Source organism: Thalassophryne amazonica, chromosome 18 (genome assembly GCF_902500255.1).
Source record: "Thalassophryne amazonica chromosome 18, fThaAma1.1, whole genome shotgun sequence".
NCBI lineage: Eukaryota > Metazoa > Chordata > Actinopteri > Batrachoidiformes > Batrachoididae > Thalassophryne > Thalassophryne amazonica.
Genome location: NC_047120.1, coordinates 9352568 through 9377468, shown reverse-complemented (window position 1 = coordinate 9377468; position 24901 = coordinate 9352568). Strand labels below are relative to the sequence as shown.

General features: G+C 42.9%; 1 protein-coding gene across 1 annotated transcript in view; it reads right to left on the bottom strand.

Moving 5' to 3' along the window:
* Window positions 1-24901, bottom strand: part of rfng (RFNG O-fucosylpeptide 3-beta-N-acetylglucosaminyltransferase) — a 51404-nt gene that overhangs the window by 5644 nt on the left and 20859 nt on the right. The window contains exons 4-8 of the mRNA XM_034194230.1: window positions 23856-23958; window positions 19517-19670; window positions 14653-14738; window positions 12239-12404; window positions 3785-3876 (exon numbers count right to left, since the gene is read on the bottom strand). Of these exons, the coding sequence (XP_034050121.1) occupies window positions 3785-3876; window positions 12239-12404; window positions 14653-14738; window positions 19517-19670; window positions 23856-23958 (601 nt within the window). The remainder of the gene's footprint in view (window positions 1-3784; window positions 3877-12238; window positions 12405-14652; window positions 14739-19516; window positions 19671-23855; window positions 23959-24901) is intronic.

The window sequence follows — 24901 nt, the reverse complement described above, 5'->3', positions numbered from 1 at the left end:
ATCTTCTAAATTAGTGAGACGCCATTTCCTCTCCAACGTACGGGTTATCTGCTTTAAGCTGCGAGTTTGTGAGTTATACCACGGAGTCAGGCACTTCTGATTTAAGGCTCTCTTTTTCAGAGGAGCTACAGCATCCAAAGTTGTGCTCAATGAGGATGTAAAACTATTGACGAGATAATCTATCTCACTCACAGTGTTTAAGTAGCTACTCTGCACTGTGTTGGTATATGGCATTGGAGAACATAACAAAGAAGGAATCATATCCTTAAACCTAGTTACAGTGCTTTCAGAAAGACTTCTACTGTAATGAAACTTATTCCCCACTGCTGGGTAGTCCATTAAAGTAAATATAATGTTATTAAGAAATGATCAGACAGAAGGGGGTTCTCAGGGAATACTGTTAAGTCTTCAATTTCCATACCATAACAGAACAAGATCTAAAGTATGGTTAAAGTGGTGGGTGGACTCATTTACATTTTGAGCGAAGCCAGTTGAGTCTAATAATAGATTAAATGCTGTGTTGAGGCTGTCATTCTCAGCATCTATGTGGATGTTAAAATCTCCCGCTATAATTATCTTATCTGAGCTAAGCACTAAGTCAGACAAAAGGTCTGAAAATTCACAGAGAAACTCACAGTAACGACCAGGTGAACGAAAGATAACAATAAATAAAACTGGTTTTTGGGACTTCCAATTTGGATGGACAAGACTAAGAGTCAAGCTTTCAAATGAATTAAAGCTCTGTCCGGGTTTTTGATTAATTAATAAGCTGGAGTGGAAGATTGCTGCTAATCCTCCCCCTCAGCCCGTGCTACGAGCATTCTGACAGTTAGTGTGACTCAGGGGTGTTGACTCATTTAAACTAACATATTCATCCTGCTGTAACCAGGTTTCTGTAAGGCAGAATAAATCAATATGTTGATCAATTATTATATCATTTACTAACAGGGACTTAGAAGAGAGAGACCTAATGTTTAATAAACCACATTTAACTGTTTTAGTCTGTGGTGCAGTTGAAGGTGGTATATTATTTTTTCTTTTTGAATTTTTATGCTTAAATAGAATTTTACTGGCTGTTGGTGGTCTGGGAGCAGGCACCGTCTCTACGGGGATGGGGTATTGGGGGGAATGGCAGGGGGAGAGAAGCTGCAGAGAGGTGTGTAAGACTACAACTCTGCTTCCTGGTCCCAACCCTGGATAGTCACGGTTTGGAGGGTTTAATAAAATTGGCCAGATTTCTAGAAATGAGAGCTGCTCCATCCAAAGTGGGATGGATGCCGTCTCTCCTAACAAGACCAGGTTTTCCCCAGAAGCTTTGCCAATTATCTGTGAAGCCCACCTCATTTTTTGGACACCACTCAGACAGCCAGCAATTCAAGGAGAACATGCGGCTAAACATGTCACTCCCGGTCCGATTCGGGAGGGGCCCAGAGAAAACTACAGAGTACGACATTGTTTTTGCAAAGTTACACACCGATTTAATGTTAATTTTAGTGACCTCCGATTGGCGTAACCGGGTGTCATTACTACCGACGTGAATTACAATCTTACCAAATTTACGCTTAGCCTTAGCCAACAGTTTCAAATTTCCTTCAATGTCGCCTGCTCTGGCCCTCGGAAGACAACTGACTATGGTTGATGGTGTTGCTACCTTCACATTTCTCAAAACAGAGTCGCCAATAACCAGAGTTTGTTCCTCGGTGGGTGTGTCGCAGAGTGGGGAAAAACGGTTAGAAATGTGAACAGGTTGGTGGTGTACAGGGGGCTTCTGTTTACGACTACGCTTCCTCCTCACAGTCACCCAGCCGGCCTGCTTTGCCGGCTGCTCGGGATATGCTGGGGGACAGCTAACGGCGGCTAAGCTACCTTGGTCCGCACCAACTACAGGGGCCTGGCTAGCTGTAGGATTTTCCAAGGTGCGGAGCCGAGTCTCCAGTTCGCCCAGCCTGGCCTCCAAAGCTACGAATAAGGTACACTTATTACAAGTACCATTACTGCTAAAGGAGGCCGAGGAATAACTAAACATTTCACACCCAGAGCAGAAAAGTGCGGGAGAGACAGGAGAAGCCGCCATGCTAAACCGGCTAAGAGCTAGTAGCTGCGCTAAGCTAGCATATTCCTAAGAACACACAAAGTGAATAATGTGTAAATAATTTAGAGGTGATTCAGCAGAGGGAGTGCTTTAGTTAAGGCACGTGAAGATTACACTGTGAAACAAATCGTTATCTAGTTATCTAGATCAATGTAACTATGTAGATTAAAAAGCTAACAGATACAGCAAAGCACCGCTGTGCTCCGGAACAGGAAGTGATACAATACCGCAGTGAGAGCCAGCCACCAGTAGAGGCCTGGTGGTTGGTTTAATGGTTTATTTGTAAATCCTGGTTCCTGGACTGATGCACCCTGGTTCAGGGGTTGTCCCACCAGTCAGCCGCCAACAACCGCTTTCTACGGAGGTCTGCCTATGAACTGTGTGTCTGACAGTTTTGTTACCTCTGGTTTCCAGGCTGGTTCTCCCCGGTTCGCTGGTGGCCGCCTGTCCACCACCCACCTCCTGCCCGTGATGGTTTTTTTGGGGGGGTGGGGTTGTTGGATTTTTTTGTTTGGCGTTTCTGTTTTTGTCCCATGTCCTCTGTTTTTGTATCCTCCTCCAGTCGTTTTTTTTGGGGGGGGGGGTTGAGCTGTCGGGGTCAGCTCTAGGAGGTGGGCAGTGTCATGCAGCCATCTGCGATGGGTTATTTTTTTGGTGTTTGTTCAGATCTGCTTCCATTTTTAATTTAAGTAATATTTCTTTGTTCTTTATTTCTGTGTTAACAGTCCTTCAGGTTTCACTTGATTTTTGCAGTTCCTTTCTCTGGAGTGTTCAGGTTATGACTTGGGGTAAAGTGTTGTATTTCTCTTCACATGGAAGTCTGTTCTCTATTGCACCCTTGTGTTCTCCTTTTGTCAGTACATGTTCTTGTTGTGTAATCAGTTCAGGAGTGCCTTATTAGTTCAGCTGGTTATTTAATTAAGGTCACATTTTGAGTTAGTCTTTGCTGGTCCAGTCTGTTGCTCATGCTTCTCATGTCGTGGTGGTATGTATAATACTGATCATTGCAATTCTTTAAGTGTATTTGTTAGTTAATATGTTCATGTAATTCCCAGGGGCTCTAAGCATTTTTGTCTTTTGTTTGTACTTTGTTTTTGTTTGTGCTTTCTTTACTGTTTTTTCCCCCTCACCCTGTGTTCAGGGTTAGTTTGTATTTTAGTTGTAACCTTCCCTACACTTTCTGTTTATGACACTTCACCCCTACATGGATAAAGACTATTTGTGTTGAATCATTTCACTCTCCTGTTTCTGTATTTTTGCCTCACTGACTGTGTATTAAAACTTGTTTTTTTTTTTTTTAACTCACCTCCACTGGTTTGGCTGTCTCACATTTGGGTTCAATTTTGCTAAATATCTGGCCCTGAATCTTAACAGTCAGCATGACAAAAGGACACAGTCAAGACAACAAAAGGACACGTCAGCATGACAAAAGGACACGTCAACATGACAAAAGGACACGTCAGCATGACAAACGGACACAGTCAACATGTCCAACAAGGGCTGATTTCAAGTGTTTGCACCCTGAACCACTTCTGGGTAAAAAGAAAAAAAAAAAACAAACATATCAGCCAATTTGGCACCTCCCCTTCAAAGTACATCACATGTGACTTAGGAACAAACCATAAATGCAGAGAAATAAATGATCAGTTATTAAATCAATTATAATTAAAGCCCGTTCTCACTCTTTTTTACCTTGTGGGATCTTCTATCAGTGAAAACCCTCCAGTGAAACCAATGGACACCACGTTTCTTCTGTTCTCAAACCCTCCGTAGCTCAAAGTCACCTGGACAAAAACAAACACTGATGAAGTGAGTTCTTCCTCTGCTCCAACTTCAGGAACACCAACCCCGAGTGAGCGCGCGCGCGCACACACACACACACACCCCGGACAAAACTCCAGGCTGAAAATATGGGGTGTCACGACTAGGGATGAGCGAGTACACCACTATCGGTATCTGTTCAACCATCTAAATGATCTGTATCTGTACTTGTAGTGGGCGTAGCCTAAACCAGAAGTGGGCGTGGTTTAACCCAAAATTGCTGGAGCTTTAATCAGTACATTATTTTAAGTCTGAAATTGATATGGATTTATCAGAAGTTGCTCTATTTATTGTTTACTTGAAAACTATTTACAGAACAGCCTCAAAATTGAGATTCAAATCAATGTTTTTGATCACAAAAGTAAGAGAACTATTTACAGAATGTTTTTATGAACTCAGAACATGAATAATTGTCTATAAATATTTATGAACAGCCTCAGAATTGAGATTCAATTTTTTTGATCACAATAGTAAATTAACTATTTACAGAACAAGTTTTTTAAAATAAACTCAGAACATGAATGTTTTTGATCACAATAGTAAAGGAACTATTTTACAGAACAAGTTTTTTTTAATAAACTCAGAACATGAATGATGAGTGATGCTGAAAAACTAATTCATGCATTTATTTCCTCTAGGCTGGACTATTGTAATTCATTATTATCAGGTTGTCCTAAAAGTTCCCTGAAAAGCCTTCAGTTAATTCAAAATGCCGCAGCTAGAGTACTAACGGGGACTAGAAGGAGAGAGTATATCTCACCCATATTGACCTCTCTTCATTGGCTTCCTGTTAATTCTAGAATAGAATTTAAAATTCTTCTTCTTACTTATAAGGTTTTGAATAATCAGGTCCCATCTTATCTTAGGGACCTCATAGTACCATATCACCCCAATAGAGCGCTTCGCTCTCAGACTGCAGGCTTACTTGTAGTTCCTAGGGTTTGTAAAAGTAGAATGGGAGGCAGAGCCTTCAGCTTTCAGGCTCCTCTCCTGTGGAACCAGCTCCCAATTCAGATCAGGGAGACAGACACCCTCTCTACTTTTAAGATTAGGCTTAAAACTTTCCTTTTGCTAAAGCTTATAGTTAGGGCTGGATCAGGTGACCCTGAACCATCCCTTAGTTATGCTGCTATAGACTTAGACTGCTGGGGGGTTCCCATGATGCACTGAGTGTTTCTTTCTCTTTTTGCTCTGTATGCACCACTCTGCATTTAATCATTAGTGATTGATCTCTGCTCCCCTCCACAGCATGTCTTTTTCCTGGTTCTCTCCCTCAGCCCCAACCAGTCCCAGCAGAAGACTGCCCCTCCCTGAGCCTGGTTCTGCTGGAGGTTTCTTCCTGTTAAAAGGGAGTTTTTCCTTCCCACTGTAGCCAAGTGCTTGCTCACAGGGGGTCGTTTTGACCGTTGGGGTTTTTCCGTAATTATTGTATGGCCTTGCCTCACAATATAAAGCGCCTTGGGGCAACTGTTTGTTGTGATTTGGCGCTATATAAATAAAATTGATTGATTGATGAATATGTCTTTGATCACAACAGTAAAGGAGCTATTTTACAGAACAAGTTTTTTTATAAACTCAGAACATGAATATTCTTAAGTGTATGAATGAATAACAGAACAGCCTCAGAAGTGACATTCAATGTAGTAGGAAATTATGAACTACTAAGTATGTATGAAGAGTTGTCATACTCAACACAACTTTCTTTTTTTTAATTTTATGATCAAACTGATTTTTTTTTTTTTTTTTTTTTTTTTTTTTTTTTACTACCTAACGTTCTTGGCATTTCTTTTCCCCACACAAAGTTAAACAATATTGATTAAGGTGTATGTGTCTGTGTGTGTGACTGACTGTATGAGAGGGAGAGAGGTTGTTCGACTGACCAATTTATTTTTATGAACTGCAGTGAGAAAGTGTGAGATACTGCATGCAGCCATATTCAATAAAAATATTAATATAGGCTACTTTGTGTGTTCAGCAATGTGTGTATGTGTGTAAGTGGTCTGTAAGACTTTATTTTTTAATGATGTGTAAACGTGGTCATTCATGTAAACATCCAGTGATGGCAAACAGGGAAATGTCAGTCTTGTTCACTGTATTCTTCTCAAAAGCACCGCGTTCAGTAGGAGCAAAGTTTTCCAACTGACTTTATATCACCAACCAAACGAAGAGCAAACAGTTAAAAGAAAAATAAATAAATAAATTACCGGATGCAGTGACCGACACAACAGGAGCCATTTTCAGCTGTGTCTTGTCAAATGCTCCGCGTACGACACAAAACAACTTCACCAATTAACTTTAAATATCAGACAAACCGAAAAAGAGGAGAGCTGAAGAAAACTTAAGAGTACTGACAGAGAAACGTGAGGCAGAATCCAGCTAACCACAGAGATTGATCCTGTCTGTGTGTGTGAGAGAGAATAGGGAGCCAACAGCTTTCCCTATTTTCATGTTTGTTTTTTCTTTTTTTCTCTGTCATATTGATTCCCCAAAGTCCAACGGCGATGCGATAAGGGAGGCGGGAGCAGGCTCAGTGTGGCTGGAAGCTCCCAGTCTGGACCTATACATTGGTGGCATTTGTGTGATGGTTGTCAGCCACACTGGATTTCGGCAGCTGCATCCAGGCAGACCTATTGAGGATCACTGCTGTCCACCTAAGTTTGGGAAACTCCTAGAAAAGTTGGACGAAACATCAGAAGCCACAATCTGCCTGACCGGGAAGCCATGTCCGGTGGGCTCACCTTCTTTGTGGTCAAAATACATTAAATACTAACACAACCCCAAACCCCAAAATTCCACTTTAAACCCCTGAACATGGGCACCTGGAGCGTGACAACTCATGGATGCCAAGGAAAGCAGCTGCCCAGAATGGTGCAAAGCATTTTTGCCCAAGAGCTGTCCCATTTCGACACTGACATTGCTGCACTCCGTGAGACCAGATTTGCAGGTGAAGGAAAGCTCGAGGAGCCAGGTTACAACCCCTGGCAAAAATTATGGAATCACCGGCCTCGGAGGATGTTCATTCAGTTTAATTTTGTAGAAAAAAAAAAGCAGATCACAAACATGACACAAAACTAAAGTCATTTCAAATGGCAACTTTCTGGCTTTAAGAAACACTATAAGAAATCAGGAAAAAAAACTGTGGCAGTCAGTAACGGTTACTTTTTTAGACCAAGCAGAGGGAAAAAAATATGGAATCACTCAAATATGGAATCACTCAATTCTGAGGAAAAAATTATGGAATCATGAAAAACAAAAGAACGCTCCAACACATCACTAGTTTTTTGTTGCACCACCTCTAGCTTTTATAACAGCTTGCAGTCTCTGAGGCATGGATTTAATGAGTGACAAACAGTACTCTTCATCAATATGGCTCCAACTTTCTCTTTCTCCAACCTGCAAAGCTGATCTGGAGCTTTGCAGGTTGGAGCCTTGTCATGGACCATTTTCTTCAACTTCCACCAAAGCTTTTCAATTGGCTTAAGATACGGACTATTTGCAGGCCATGACATTGACCCTATGTGTCTTTTGCAAGGAATGTTTTCACAGTTTTTGCTCTATGGCAAGATGCATTATCATCTTGAAAAATGATTTCATCATCCCCAAACATTCTTTCAATTGATGGGATAAGAAAAGTGTCCAAAATATCAACGTAAACTTGTGCATTTATTGATGATGTATTGACAGCCATCTCCCCAGTGCCTTTACCTGACATGCAGCCCCATATCATCAATGACTCTGGAAATTTACATGTTCTCTTCAGGCAGTCATCTTTATAAAACTCATTGGAACGGCACCAAACAAAAGTTCCAGCATCAGCACCTTGCCCAATGCAGATTCGAGATTCATCACTGAATATGACTTTCATCCAGTCATCCACAGTCCACGATTGCTTTTCCTTAGCCCATTGTAACCTTGTTTTTTTCTGTTTAGGTGTTAATGATGGCTTTTGTTTAGCTTTTCTGTGTTGGGAAAGTGTAGTGACACGGACCCACAACAGGGGGCGTAAATGAACGGACAATAGAGGGAGTTAAATTTGAACACTTTACTGTTGTGAATGTCACAACCACACACAGCAGATTATAGAATAAATACAAGTCAATGGATAAAGGTGTCGTGTGGGCAGGCTCGACGATAGGAGACGTCCGTCTGGAGAAGAACCGGAACCACACGATTTCCACCGCCACCGAACCCGAAGGATACTGGAGCCGCCAGGTCTCGAGTCACCCAGGTGGCAACCGTCTCAGCGTGTCGGATCTGGTACTGCTGGCGAAGAGCAAAGACAGTCAAGTGTGGGTGTGTGTACACCCCGTAATAACAACGGTGGGAATTCCACCTCCACCTCTAACACACACTCGTGCAGCGTCTGAGTAACCACTTATCTGGTGGGAAGTAGAACAAAACAGTCGCGGCCCACGCCGGTCCTCTGGGTACACAGCTGCAATAAAGTAGCTCTTGAAATCACTTATTATAATATGCAGGCAGAGAAAGTTACCTCCAAAGAAGTACGATATCTCGGCGACGTGGTGGAGGTGTCATCCTGCTTTTATCCAGGGTGAAGTGCAGATAATCGGTGACAGCTGTCATAGTTGATGAGTGACAGCTGTCACCAGCGCCCCCTCGTGCCTGAAGCCCACTCTTCAGGCAGGGTGCCCTCTGGTGGTGGGCCAGCAGTACCTCCTCTTCTGGCGGCCCACACAACATTCTGTATGTAAATCCCATTTCCTTTAGGCGGTTTCTTACAGTTCGGTCACAGACGTTGACTCCAGTTTCCTCCCATTCGTTCCTCATTTGTTTTGTTGTGCATTTTCGATTTTTGAGACATACTGCTTTAAGTTTTCTGTCTTGACGCTTTGATGACTTCCTTGGTCTACCAGTATGTTTGCCTTTAACAACCTTCCCATGTTTGTATTTGGTCCAGAGTTTAGACACAGCTGACTGTGAACAACCAACAACTTTTCCAACATTGCGTGATGATTTACCCTCTTTTAAGAGTTTGATAATCCTCTCCTTTGTTTCAACTGACATCTCTCGTGTTGGAGCCATGATTCATGTCAATCCACTTGGTGCAACAGCTCTCCAAGGTGTGATCACTCTCTTTTAGATGCAAACTAACGAGCAGATCTGATTTGATGGAGGTGTTAGTTTTGGGGATGAAAATTTACAGGGTGATTCCATCATTTATTCCTCAGAATTAAGTGAGTCCATATTTTTTTCCCTCTGCTTGGTCTAAAAAAGTAACCGTTACTGACTGCCACAATTTTTTTTCCTGATTTCTTATAGTGTTTCTTAAAGCCAGAAAGTTGCCATTTGAAATGAAAGCCAGAAAGTTGTCATTTGAAATGACTTTAGTTTTGTGTCATGTCTGTGATCTGCTTTTTTCTACAAAATTTAACAACTGAATGAACATCCTCCGAGGCTGGTGATTCCATAATTATTGCCAGGGGTTGTAGTTTGGTGAAGAGTTATGTTGTGACCATGAGTGAAAAGTGCCTTGCATTTGATGTCTTCTGCCACAGTCTGTATTGTTGTGTGTGAAAGGTAAATGGCACGTCTTTACAGCAGCTGGCAGGGTGCATACAGACAAAAGCTCTGGTTTGTTGTTTGTTTTGGGTTTGTGATTGTCTTTGAATTTACTCAGAAGCCCCTGTGGTGCTAAAACTCAAAAATGGCTTACCAGTAGTCGACAGTGTGCTGAGTCAGTACTAAAAGTTAGCTGCTAGCTGTAACTTCAGCTAAATTTTTTAGCGATTTATTGGTTTAGTGTTATAAAAGGTAACTTTTCAGTCAGCGGATATCAAAACTAACTTTTCAGTTAGCTGTGCCCACCACTGCTGAAAACCCCAGGATCAACATCAACTACTGTTTGGATGGTGGTATTTTCTTGCAAATTTTCACTCAAGTAGACTCGTTCAAAACACCAGAATTACTGAACTCCAGTATGCAGACTACGTGGCTGCTCCAACTCAGACAGAAGACTCAAGTATCCATCAATAAGTTTGTCAGTGCACACACTGTTTTTTGGACTCAAAGTGAACATCAAACTGATGAAGGTTCTTGTCCAACAGATCCTTGGCCAGTCTGTGTCGAACTGTGATGTGAAAATAGAAGGAACACCTCTTGAGAATGTCATGAATTTTCTGTATCTGTGAGGCACTGCATAATCAAATGGCAAATCTGAAAACGATATCAAAATCCTAATTCGCTTGTCTTTGGGGAAACTCCTCTCTCGTGTTTTGCAAATCAAAGAACCTCAATAAAAAGATAAAACCCATGGTCTACCAGGCAGTAGTTCTCTCCACCATCCTCAACGGATGTGAAACACGGACAATGTAGAAACTCAAAAGATTCAATCAGAGCAAACTTAGACGCATTTTCAACATCAAATGAGAGGATTATGCCACCGACATCGCTGTTGGACGGACCTTAAATGGTCGTTTGTTACTGGACTTCTGTGCTAGTTATGGACTGTCCATAACAAACACCATGTTTGAATATCAGGATGCTCATAAATGTACATGGTACCAGAGAACCCTCGGCCGATGGTTCGATTTTGTGATTCTATCATCTGATCTGAGGCCGCATGTTCTGGACACTCAGGTGAAGAGAGGGGCAGAGTTGTCAACTGATCTGGTGGTGAGTTGGATCAGAGGGTGGGGGGGACCTTGGACAGACCTGGTAAGCCCAAACGGATAGTGTGAGTGGACTGAGAACATGTGGAGTTGTCCACTGTCCATCAACTCGCACCTCCGGCGTAGCTTTTCTAGCATCCCTGTGGAGGCTGGGGGCATTGAACCAGAATGGGCAATGCTCAAAGCTTCCATTGCTGAAGCGGGGAGCTGTGGCCTGCAGGTCTTAGGTGCCTCAAGGAGAGGCAACCCTCAAACAGCATGGTGGACATTGGTGGTCAGAAAAGCCGTTCAACTGAAGGAGTCTTTTCGGGGCATGTTACCTCTGGGGACTCTGGAGGCAGTTGCAAGGTACCAAGCAGATGGAAGGGCATCAGCCTCTGCTGTGGGGGAGGCAAAGCAGCCGGTGTGGGAGCAGTTCTGAATAACCATGGAGAAGGACTTCCGGTGGACTGTGAGGCACCTCAGAAGGGGGAAACGGGGAACCATCCAAGCTGTCTAAAGTAAGGATGGGACTCTGTTGACCTCAATTGAGGATGTAATCTGCCACTGGAAGGAACACTTTGAGGAACTCCTGCATCAGACCGGAGCACCCTCTATAATAGGGCAGATCTGGAAGCTGATGGAGGATTATCACCAATTTCCCTGGTGGAAGTCACTGAGGTAGTCAAACAACACCGCAGTGGCAAGACCCCGGTGGTTGATGACATCCATAAAGAAATGCCAATCTCTGTACCCACAAAACGAGAGTTGTGTTCAGGTGCCCCGCAATAAGTCAGAGTCATGGGGGTTGGCCTCTGCCAGGGCTGCGCCTTGTCACCAATCCTGTTGGTGCTATTCATGGACAGGACATAGAGACATAGTAGGAGGGAGGAGTGTTTCCAATTTGGTGGGCCCAGGGTCTCATTGCTGCTTTTTGCAGATGATGTGGTCCTGTTGGATTCATTGGCCTGTGACCTCCAACACACTCTGGATCGGTTCACAGCTGAGTGTGAAGCAGCTGGAATGAGGATCAGCACCTCTAAATCTGAGGCCATGGTTCTCAGTAGGAAACCGATGAATTGCCTACTCCGGGTAGGGAATGCGATCTTGCCCCAAGTGAAGGAGTTCAAGTACCTCGGGGTCTTGTTCATGAGGCAATGGCGCGAGACTGGCCAGGAATCACTGCAGCAAGGGCGGTGTTGCATTCAATCTACCGCACTGCTGTGACGAAAAGGGAACTGAGCCAAAAGGTGAAGCTCTCTATCTACTGGTCAACCTTCATTCCTACTCTCACCTATGGTCATGGAAATTGGCTTCCTCAGGAGGGTGGCAGGTGTCTCCCTTAGAGACAGGGTGAGAACCTCGGTCATCCATGGGGAGCTCAGAGAACAGCCACTACTCCTTCGCATTGGAAGGAGCCAGCTGAGATGGTTCGGGCATCTCCCTAGGGAGGTGTTCCAGGAACATCCATCTGGGAAGAGATCCTGGGGAAAACCCAGGACTAGGTGGAAAGATTATATCTCCACACCGGCCTGGGAACGCCTCGGGATCCTCCAGTCAGAGGGGGTCAATGTGGCCCAGGAAAGGGAAGTCTGTGGTTCCCTGCTGGAGCTGTTGCCCCCGCAATCCAATTCCAGATAAGCGGCTGAAGATGAGTGAGTGAGAATCCAAACAGTGAAGTAGTTCAACTGGTAAAAATAAGAAGAAGCACACTGACCTGCTGCAGCACTGTGGCTGCCGGGAGCTTCTGCAGGTTTTCTAGGTGGGAATGGAATAGCAGGGTGTGTGTCAGCATCACCTCCAGCAAGGCCTCAATGATGTAGCCTACAGTACAATCGTCAGGCAGACGGATCTTCTCCGCTGTACTGATGAAGTTCCCCAAACTGAAAAACAACATTCATGATTTTTCAAGGACACAAAGACACATTTACCCCTGGCATTAAAATCAACCTCAGGTCCAAAGTGACAGTTTGGATCTCCCAATATCAAAGACACGGCTATTTAGGGTCTGCTCTTTTCTCTGTCACTGACCAAGGCAGCTGGTCCCAATGTGCCTAACTCTGGCACATTGTGTGCCTAACTCTGGCTGCACACAGCCCCTAGTGGTTGGATTGAGTCTGACTGTAATTAAGGTGGTTAAACATGGAAGACACATTTCACTGTATACAACCCCTGGCAAAAATTATGGAATCACCGGCCTCGGAGGATGTTCATTCAATTGTTTAATTTTGTAGAAAAAAAAGCAGATCACAGACATGACACAAAACTAAAGTCATTTCAAATGGTAACTTTCTGGTTTTAAGAAACACTATAAGAAATCAGGAAAAAAAAAAATAGTGGCAGTCAGTAACGGTTACTTTTTTAGACCAAGCAGAGGGAAAAATATGGAATCACTCAATTCTGAGGAAAAAATTATGGAATCATGAAAAACAAAAGAACGCTCCAACACATCACTAGTATTTTGTTGCACCACCTCTGGCTTTTATAACAGCTTGCAGTCTCTGAGGCATGGACTTAATGAGTGACAAACAGTACTCTTCACCAATATGGCTCCAACTTTCTCTGATTGCTATTGCCAGATCAGCGTTGCAGGTTGGAGCCTTGTCATGGACCATTTTCTTCAACTTCCACTAAAGATTTTCAATTGGATTAAGATCCGGACTATTTGCAGGCCATGACATTGACCCTATGTGTCTTTTTGCAAGGAATGTTTTCACAGTTTTCGCTCTATGGCATGATGCATTATCATCTTGAAAAATGATTTCATCATCCCCAAACATCCATTCAATTGATGGGATAAGAAAAGTGTCAAAAATATCAACGTAAACGTGTGCATTTATTGATGATGTAATGACAGCCATCTCCCCAGTGCCTTTACCTGACATGCAGCCCCATATCATCAATGACTCTGGAAATTTACATGTTCTCTTCAGGCAGTCATCTTTATGAATCTCATTGGAACGGCACCAAACAAAAGTTCCAGCATCATCACCTTGCCCAATGCAGATTCGAGATTCATCACTGAATATGACTTTCATCCAGTCATCCACAGTCCACGATTGCTTTTCCTTAGCCCATTGTAACCTTGTTTTTTTTCTGTTTAGGTGTTAACGATGGCTTTTGTTTAGCTTTTCTGTATGTAAATCCCATTTCCTTTAGGCGGTTTCTTACAGTTCGGTCACAGACGTTGACTCCAGTTTCCTCCCATTCGTTTCTCATTTGTTTTGTTGTGCATTTTCGATTTTGAGACATATTGCTTTAAGTTTTCTGTCTTGACGCTTTGATGTCTTCCTTGGTCTACCAGTATGTTTGCCTTTAACAACCTTCCCATGTTGTTTGTATTTGGTCCAGAGTTTAGACACAGCTAACTGAACAACCAACATCTTTTGCAACATTGCGTGATGATTTACCCTCTTTTAAGAGTTTGATAATCCTCTCCTTTGTTTCAATTGACATCTCTCGTGTTGGAGCCATGATTCATGTCAGTCCACTTGGTGCAACAGCTCTCTAAGGTGTGATCACTCCTTTTTAGATGCAGACTAACGAGCAGATCTGATTTGATGCAGGTGTTAGTTTTGGGGATGAAAATTTACAGGGTGATTCCATAATTTATTCCTCAGAATTGAGTGAGTCCATATTTTTTTCCCTCTGCTTGGTCTAAAAAAGTAACCGTTACTGACTGCCACAATTTTTTTTCTTGATTTCTTATAGTGTTTCTTAAAGCCAGAAAGTTGCCATTTGAAATGACTTTAGTTTTGTGTCATGTCTGTGATCTGCTTTTTTTCTACAAAATTAAACAACTGAATGAACATCCTCCGAGGTCGGTGATTCCATAATTTTTGCCAGGGGTTGTATATGTGCCTGAAGCATTTTAATGTAAATAGTTGTATATAACTTTTTTTTGCTACATTTGTTCATATTTTTGAATTCTTTCATTACTGTCCATGACAGAGAGGCTGACCAGAGATAGGAATCCATCGACCTTCATTCTACCGCACAGGTATTGGCATCTCCACACCTCAGTCCAGAGACCTCATGGCACCATTATCTCCTCCCAGATACTATACCCACCCACCCCCATTATGGCTTCAGGGTACAACACAGAGAAACCCATCTGTGAGAAGTACTCACCTGGCCCATGGACTCATCTTCAGTGCAAGCCCTCGGCTGATGCAGAAACCAGCTCCACCTGTGGCAAACCAGAACTTCACAGACACCTAAAGTCAAGAGAGGAGATTCCCTGACATGAAAGCAGATGATCCATTCAGGCGCACAAATATGAATCCGCCCCATATCATATCCCAACCGATGAGAAGGTGGACAGGTTGGCCAAAAAAGCTGTGACAAATGAAAACATAGACAACAGTATCAATGTTCCCAAAGGAGAGGGTAAGTGTATTGACAAGAGGGAAATTAAATTACAGCATCAAAAACGCTGGGAGTAGGAGACTAAGGGTAGGTATTTACAGTGGGGGGAATAAGTATTTGATCCACTGCCAATTTTGTAGGTTTTCCCACCTACAAAGAATGGAGAGGTCTGTATTTTTTTTTATTGTAGGTACACTTCAACTCAGAGACAGAATCTAGAAAAAAAAAAAATCCTGAAAATCACAATGTATGATTTTTTAAATAATTAATTTGCATTTTATGGCATGAAATAAGTATTTGATCCCCCAGAAAAACAGACCTTAATTGGTACAGAAACATTTGTTTGACATTACAGAGGTCAGACGTTTCCTGTAGTTCTTGACCAAGATAGCACACAGTGCAACAGGGATTTTGGTCGAATCCTCCATAGAGATCTTCTCCAGATCTTTCAGGTTTGGAGCTTCAGCTCCCTCCAAAGATTTTCTATTGAGTTCAGGTCTGGAGACTGGCTAGGCCACTCCAGGACCTTGAAATGCTTCTTATGGAGCCATTCCTTAGTTGCCCTGGCTGTGTGTTTGGGGTCATTGTCATGCTGGAAGACCCACCCGCAACCCATCTTCAGTGCTCTTACTGAGGGAAGGAGGTTGTTTGCCAAAATCTCGCAATACATGACCCCATCCATCCTCCCCTCAATACGGTGCAGTCATCCTGTCCCCTTTGCAGAAGAGCACCCCCAGAGTATGATGTTTCCACCCCCATGCTTCACGGTTGGCACACTTTTCTTGGGGTTGTTCTCATCCTCTAAACATGGCAAGTGGAGTTGATTCCAAAAAGCTCTATTTTGGTCTCATATGACCACATGACCTTCTCCCATGCCTCCTCTGGATCATCCAGATGATCACTGGTGAACTTCAAACGGCCTGGACATGTGCTGGCTTGAGCAGGGGGACTTTGTTGCCCTGCAGGATTTTAAACCATGACGGTGTTATGTGTTACTAATATAATCTTTGCGACTGTGGTCCCAGCTCTTCAGGTCACTGACCAGGTCCTCCTGTATAGTTCTGAGCTTTCTCAGAATCATCCTTACCCCAAGAAGTGAGATCTTGCATGGAGTTCCAGACCGACGGAGATTGACAGTCATCTTATGTTTCTTCCACTTTATAATAAATAATCATAACAGTTGTTGTCTTCTCACCAAGCTGCTTGCCTGTTGTCCTTGTGCAGGTCTACAGTTTTGTCCCTGGTGTCCTTAGACAGCTCTCTGGTCTTGTCTGTGGTGGATAGGTTAGAGTGTGATTGATTGAGTGTGTGCACAGGTGTCTTTTATACAGGTAACAAGTTCAAACAGGTGCAATTAATACAGATAGAGTGCATAATACGAGGGCTTCTTAAAGAAAAATTAACAGATCTGTGAGAGACAGAATTCTTGCTGGTTATAGGTGGGAAAACCTGCAAAATTGGCAGTGGATCAAATACTTATTTCCCCACTGTATTTTTAATAGCTAGTAGAGCAACAGATTCAGGAAGGACTTGTAGACAAAAAAAAAAAAAAAAAAAACAGGTGGAAAGGTAAGGATGGAGTCACTATTGCTCGAGTGAGAATTGGACATACTTTCTAGAACAGTACTGTCTTCGTCCCAGGAAAGCACCAGGATGGACTATGTTTGGAATATCCACAGCAGAGACAGTGCACCATGTCCTCATGTATTGTAATAAATATTCCAGAGAAAGGCAAGAGCTTCTCTCAGAATTTAGAAGAACAGGCCTGAAAGACATTTCTGTAGGAAGTATTTTAGACATAGGATCAAGTGGGAGTGGAATGTGTTGGCTTTTCGAATACTTGAAACACATTGGACTCATCTAGAGGATTTAGTAACACTATAACGGACTGATGTGGAAGGTGGTAGCAACGCAACAATAAGGATGCCTGCTGCCGTTAAACACCATAGAAGAAGGGAGGGATGCACTTGATTTCTTCATGCAGCATGTTTGTCTCTGCTAGAGGCTCAGTGTAGTGCACACATGAGTATCGTCATCGACAGACCTGTGAAAAATCCAAGAAATTAGGTGATAATTTTTATGCAGTCACAGCAGCTGCTGTCCACTATGAGAAAACGTAGTGCATGTTCACATTCACTGTGAATGCAGCCAGTTAAAAACAGTCTTGTTTGTGCACGCTTATAAGTGTTGTCATCGATATAACTGAAAAATCTAAGAAATACATCTGTATGATTTGACAGCCTGAAAAACAGTGGAGAGTCATGCGTGTTCACGGGGGGAAATACAGTGGTCCCTCGCTATAACGCGGTTCACCTTTCACGGCCTTGCAGTTTCGTGGATTTTTTTTTTTAGTGCAATTTTGCATGCTTTTTTTTTTTTAACAGAGCATTGTGTTCTGTGTCCTTATCAGGCGGGCCAGTCGCGGCACCGGTCGGCATCACCGCGATTGCTCTCACTGCCTCCGATGTGCTTACTGAGTCTGCGGGCTCGGTAAACGCAGCAGTGGGACACTCACACCGCCCTCCTGTCTGCTGTGCGGAGCTGCGGCAAATCTGGTAACAGGTCCAGAGACTACGCTCGCTGTTTTGATGCGGATGTTGACCGCAGCCGCAGAGCTCTGTGGCCACCGAGAGAGGACTTGGATTCATTGCGGGTCCCGCATCCGTACCTCCGGAGGCAGTGAGTAAAGGGAGAGTTCTGCGTGTGTCTGTTTATAATCTTCTCGCCCAGAAGAAAAAAAAGAGTGTTTACACAGGAGACAAAAGTGAGAAAATGTTAATGCCTGTTTGAGAAAAGTGTATAAAGTGTGTAGTGAGGGGTTTTACAGCCTTAAAACATCTATTACAATTGCAAAAAAATAGCGCTGACTACTTTGCGGATTTCGCTTATCGCGGGTTATTTTTAGAATGGAACTCCCGCAATAAATGAGGGACCACTGTATATCGGGGTTAAAACAATATACAACTTCTCCAGTTCTACCTATAAAGGGATGCTATATGTAAAACCATTTCAGTGATAGAAACCATACATAAAGCAAATGTTTCTAAGTTGGCTTTCTTGAACTTCAATGTAGTGAAGTGCTGGTTACCATTTAGCATAGCTAGGTTTTTGCTAACCTGGCTTGCAGTGTTTAATGTTATTTTGCTATCCCAGAATTGCTTAACATTAATGTTAATGGCACTACACCAAAAATGATCAATGGATGACTTGATTAAGTTTAAGTACACCTGCATATAAAAAGGAAAGACCAATATTGGCTTTGCGTGCCTGAATCATTCGTGTTTCCATCTGTCTTCTCAACTGAAGCTGATTGTTGGGCACGGAATCGTTTTTTTTTTTTCCTGTCTTGCTTATCGGGTCTTGGTGTAACCATATCGGGGAGTTATTCTTTAGGCATAATTTACCAGGTCGTGTTTGGAGCAGACTACAGAATTTATTATACTTGTCAAAATGAAAACAGGAACTCCACTTTAAATGTATTTTGTCCCATTTTCAGCTTCAGCTAAGAAAGAAATAGTTCTCCACACACGTCCAAAATTCTAGAACTCATCAGATAACCTGTTGCAGTGACTGGAGGCTCTTTGGTGGAGCTCTGCTTTCATCGTGACAAATGAATGGACTATTTGTGGAGTGTCATTATGTTTACCAACACCAACCCGGCGTGTGCACCTGACATGCAACCCCCTCCCACTCCACCCCCCAAAAAACAGAATCTGCATGATTCACGAGCGCCTCATTTTCAGGTCGGAAAAGCCGGATTTATCTGGAAGAATCACACCCCTGCACTTAGTTTTCCAGAGAAATCCTGAAAACATCCAGCACAACAAAAGGCATCTGTGATTGTGTCAGCGTTTCAAAACAACCAAAGACAGAAAGCTATGTCCACCATGCCGTGTAGAACCTGAGGCACCTGCACAGCAGGCCAGACCCAGAAAAACGCACCAAGTCCTGCTCCTCCTCAGAATCTCCCCAAAGAATCCAAAGTAACTTGTAAATCCTGGAATTTAAAAATTGATTTTCATATGGGGGAAAAAATAAGCATACCGTGGATATTCAGTTTATTTATATAGCGCCAAATGTCACCTCAAGTTGCTTCACAAGAGTAAGGTCTAACCTTACCAACTCCCAACCCCAAGGTCAAGTACATAGGCAACAGTGGTCAGGAAAAACTCCCTCAGGTGTTTTCTGAGAGACACCCAAGCACAGATTCCTAGACTTAAACCATGCCCAATAAAACTGACAACTGTGGCGAGTTTCAGCCAAACTGAAACCTGGTTTACAAGTGAACAATCCAAAGAGGATCAGAAAACAGGCACCAGTGTTACAAAGGACTGGGACAGAGAATTATGTCTTTGTCCACAATCTATAAACACACTGACTACGCTCAGTCATGACAGTCCCAGGTCAGAACGTCATTGATTTGTTCAATCGATGGATGGCTTTAATTTGTTCACCTGCAGCAGGAAAACCTTCTGACTGGGGTTGTTAACATCTTTTACACTATGTATTTAACACTCTGTCTTCAAAAATCAGCCTGTGTGTCAGACTTCCAGGGAGCCTGTGTTACCCCTCGATAAATGTTGACGTGAGGACGGAGACATTCATAGACACAAAGCGCCGCACTGACCGAGCCGTCGCTCTTCACTCTCTCTGCTGCCTCCACGGGGTGGTCTAGACTGGGCCGGCCCAGGTACACGTCCTGGCTGTGGTGATAGGAGGACAGCAGCCGCAGCAGGCTGGGCAGGACAACATAATTATCATCATCCACATGGCAGAACCACCTGAAACACACACAGTCAGGATCATGAAGTACAGCACCATCTACGGGCCAAATGCATATGCCTATTGTGAAGATTCCGAGTCAAAAGTCTTTTCTTGGAGCTGGTGTGGAAGCAGACATAGATGTTGTGTCTTTTTACCGCCACAGTTATGTTTTCGCCCATGACTGTCTGTTTGTGAAGATCCTGGAGACCACAATTTTTCATATATTGTATTATATATTGTAAAATTTCAAGGTCATAGGTCCAACGGCAAGGTAAAAAAAAAAAAAAAAAAAAAAAAACCTTGGAAAAATCCCTGTGCTTTAACAGTGAATGAATTTAAAAAAAAATTCATAACTCTGTCAACAAAGATCAAATATCTTTCATATTTGAAAGCGTTATGTAGGATGGTATCCTTCATCGACTGATGCAGATCGGATTCAGATTACAGATTTTGTGGCCATCTAAATTTAACATTGAAAACCCCATATAATGTATATTTTACATTATATCTTAAGCAAATGTGCCCCAATCATTCTAACATTTGAAAGTGAGGTGTTTGGCCTTAAGAACACTGCCCAGTCCTTCCAGTACCTCATGGGCTCTGTACTACGTGACCTGCCATTCTTGTTTGTGTACCTAGAAGAAATCTTCGTAGCCAGTTCCTCCCAAATGGAACACTTGTCCCACCTGTGGTTACTGTTTGAATGCCTCAGCCTTCACGGGCTGATCATCAAACCAGCTAACTCCTAGTTTGGTTCAACCACCATTGACTTCCGCGGGGACAGAGTCACTAAGGACAGACCCTGCAGCGGGTCCGTAATCAACTTTTCTGCAGCGCGGCTTTGCTTTGAACCAATCGAAGCAGTGGTTTTCAGATTGAAGCAATGTTTCGATCTATTGCTTCGTTTATTCTTTCTTTCACTTAATTTTCCCCCGCTGAAACCCTAAAGAGCATCTGTGAGTATTATTTACCTTTTCTATGTTAAACCGACCTGTTATCGTCTTCTGAAACAGTTGATAGATGTATTTTATAACTTAAAAACGGGACTGATGCTAATGCGTTAGCAAGTCTATGGCATTTTCAATGTTAAAAGTTAGCATTAAGCAGTTGCAGCTGTCATCACGTTCGGGTGCATTTGTTTTCAAATTGTAATATTTCTTAAATTTATTTTTGTTTATATATTAATCTAATAATTATTATATACAATTTTAGAGAAAGAGACAAAAAGAACCGGAATAGAAACACAACAGAAAATATAAAAGCAACTAACAATGAACATACATAAATAAATAAATAAATATATATATATATATATATATATATATATATATACATACATACATACATACATAAATAAGTGTTTCCTGTGAACACCTAGTGACTCTTACACCTCCATTTCATCCCTGTCTTATTTAAGTTTAATGACAGTTTGTTTCGGTCAAACCATATTTTCAATGTGTTAATTTCTTCAGTGATTTCCTCCAGAACTATCTGCCAAGCTAGAAAACTGCTGCATCCTAGTAAGAGCAGAATACTACTGGAATGAATTTGAATAAGGAAAGTTGTTTTTTTTTTCTCACCTAAATGGATGCTGCACTCACTCCAGTTTATCATCTGGAATAGTCCCAGATTGCATTTCAGAGCTTCTAGAATTCAAACATTTTCGTGCAGGTGGTGTTGGGGGGTAATTTTGGGTTTCAGCTTTTTTTGTTTTTCACCACTTTCATCCCTGAATGTCAATCGTGAGTCACTTTTGTGCAGATTAAAGTTACTAACTGGGACTCCTGTCTTGTTGCGAGAAAGAAACGAGAATCGTCCTCCGTTCTGTTCACACAGCTCCAAACGTTGCGCGGCTCTCTGACGAGTCAAGTTAGAATGATAGAACCCAGTCTGAATTAATAACTTTAAAGCGAAATACCGTTTTGTTTATTTTTATTTATGTCCAGAGATCAAGGATACAGTGACCAATTTCATATTTATTTACTTTAAGACTCAGTGAAATACATAGAAAACCTGTAAAGCCTACTTTTAGTACAAAATTCATGAGGTATCAATAAGGGAATCGATAAGGAATCGGATCGATAAGCAGAATTGATAATGGCATCGATATCGATAAAATCTTATCAATACCCATCCCTACAGATGGCAGTTGGGTGGACAGACTCCCGTGGGTCATGCTGGGCCTACGAACTGCCCCTAAAGAGGACCTCCAGTCCTCAATCAGCGGAGGTGGTTATGGTCAACCACTGCGGGTTCCAGAAGATTTCATTCATGGCACCACCACCCCCTAGTTGGCTGCCCACCAATGGAGTGAGCTTCAGGACAAGGTTAGGCTTTTCGTGCCCGTGCCTACTTTACAGCATGGCCTTCCTTCTTCCTACACTCCTTCACGCCTGCAGTCAGCGGAACAAGTCTTTATTTGCCATCACCCTATGATGCCCCATTTCACATATTCAAGAAAGGGGACAAAAACTTTGTGGTCAACATAGGCAGCAAAGCTGAGCACATTTCAGTAGATCACTTCAAGCGTTCGAGCACAAACTGCTACATAATGTAGCTTGCCCGAGACCCCACGGGGGATGCCTGTGGTTCCCTTATCCCACAGTGCCTCCAGCGCTCTGATACGGAGAATTCATTGCAGTCAGATTATTCGCACGCTCCCTCAATGACAACTATTCTTTTTGCTTATGGCAAATTCTTGGGGGGGAGCATATGTGGCGGACAATGAACATGTAATGGACATTATGGACATAATTCACTCTACTACGTGTCATCAGCTGTGGTTAAAGTGTGTTCCCTGTTTTGCAAGTGACAAAACACTGACATAACACTGACATGTGTGAAGCACACACCAAAGTGTCTCGGCCCAATTAATGTTTTCCATTCAGGACCCCTGTGGCTAATGGGCGGGGCCAAGCTGTTCTATAAAGTCTGAGTGTTGTGTGAACCAAAACAGAAATAAATGGCACACCGTTGTGTTGTCAAAATGGGAAATTGTTTCATCCATCGCAATTTCAACAGTATTAAAACAAATAAATGCACGAGTTTAGTGACAAGCAGTCACTCACTCATAACTCATCTTCAACCACTTATCCGGGATTGGCTTGCGGGGGCAACAGCTCCAGCAGGGGACCCCAGACTTCACTCTCCTGGGTCACAATGACCACCTCTGACTGGGGGATGCCAAGGCGTTCCCAGGCCAGTGCGGAGCTATAATCTCTCCACCTAGTCATGGGTCTTCCCCGGGGTCTCCTCCCAGATGGACGTGCCTGAAACACCTCCCTAGGGAGGCATCCAGGGAGCATCCTTACCACATGCCCAAACCATCTCAGCTGGCTCCTTTCAACGTGAAGAAGCAGCGGCTCTACTCCCGAGTTCCCCACAGATGACCAAGCTTCTCACCCTATCTCTATGGGAGACACCAGTCACCCTCCTAAGGAAGCCCATTTCAGCCACTTGTACCCATGATCTTGTTCTTTCAGTCATGACCCAACCCTCATGACCATAGATGAGTAGAAACAAAGACTGACCAGATTGAGCTTTGCCTTTTGGCTCAGCTCTCTTTTTGTCACAACAGTACGGTAGAGCAAATGCAACACCGCCCCTGCTGCACCGATTCTCTGGCCAATCTCATGTTCCATTGTCCCCTCACTCGTGAACAAGACTCGGAGGTACTTGAACTTGTTCACTTGGGGCAACACCTCATTCCCTACCCAGAGTAGGCAATCCATCGGTTTCCTGCTGAGAACCATGGCTTCAGATTTAGAGGTGCTGATCCTCAATCCCGGCCACTTCACACTCAGCTGCGAACCGATGTTCACAGCCAAGTGAGTGTTAAAAGTCACAGGCCGATGAAGCCAATAGGACCGCATCATCTGCAAAAAGCAGTGATGATACCCTGAGCCCATCAAACTGGAAACCCCCCTCCCCGACTACACTTCGATATCCTGTCCATGAATTCTGTCCTGACTCATGGCGAGCATGAAAACTGAAAATTTAAAAGGATGGTAATAATTTTAGTGCACAGAGCTCCTTCATCTTCACTTGTTCAAGTGGGTAAAGGCCATGCTGAGAACTTTGTCATTCTACGTTTTAGTGGTGGAGCGCACAGATTGAAGAGGATTTATTTATGCCTTTGGACAGTTACATCACTGCACAGTCTGGCATCAGAATTACCTGTGAAATTTTAGTTTATGACTCACTTTTTCTGGGATTCGATGAATTTGTCGTATTCCACAGACATCTTGCAGCACAGAGCCTGACGCGTGTGAGCAGCCGAGCAGTTGGTGTTGATGATGTTGACTCCTGACAAAGACACAGCAGAAGATGCCATCATGCTTCACTGACTCAGCAACAGTCGGGCAAAGAAAAGTGTCCAAACACAAAAAATACAAATCAGATTCAATAAACGTGTGGTGCAGTTTCTTGACCTGAGATATATGTCAGTAAATACAGAGGCATCTAAAAATTTGAAAACATCATGAATATTGTCAGCTATTTCAGAAAGTTTAATTTTAGATATTCTAGACCAAGCTTTCTCAAAGAGTGGTCCGCAGACCACTAGTGGTTCATAAGTGTATCGGTAAAATCAAAGTGGGTTTTTTTTTTCGGCTGAAAAATGTGTATCTCAAAATATTAGAATATTTTATTTGCAGTTTATGTAGCTCAGTATTTCTACAGTATAAAAACAATGAATCGGTCAGTCTAGTTCAGTCCACATGACCAGAACCATGGGGAAGGCCGCTGAGGTGGCAGTTGTCCAGAAGACACTCACCGAGGTCTTAAGTAGATATGATCTTTCTCTTTGTTTTCAAAAAGCGTTTCCTAAACACGGCACTGTTTCAAGAAATATCTGCGTCCACAGGAAATCACTGAAAACAATACTGTAGTATATATGCCAGGCCTGTATGTGGCGCTTTAACTGTCCCACAAAACACAGAGAAGACGACATGGAGCATGAGCATAAAAAGTGGAACTTCTGCTTGGAGTCACAGTGGATTATAAATGGACTGAAGCACAAGAGAATGATGACGCCAGGGAATCATGTTAATCCAAATATGCAGATATAACAGATGCGTTTCAGGCGCAGTATCCAAGACACTCAGCAGAGACAGACGTGACATCTTGTGGCTGGGGTTAAGGCTGAGGTTAGGGAGGTGGGACTGTGACTTCACTGTTTCACAAAAAGTACATGTTGGTTGTACACGCAAAAACCTGAAGGCGGTATTTTAAAAAGACCAAAGACCAA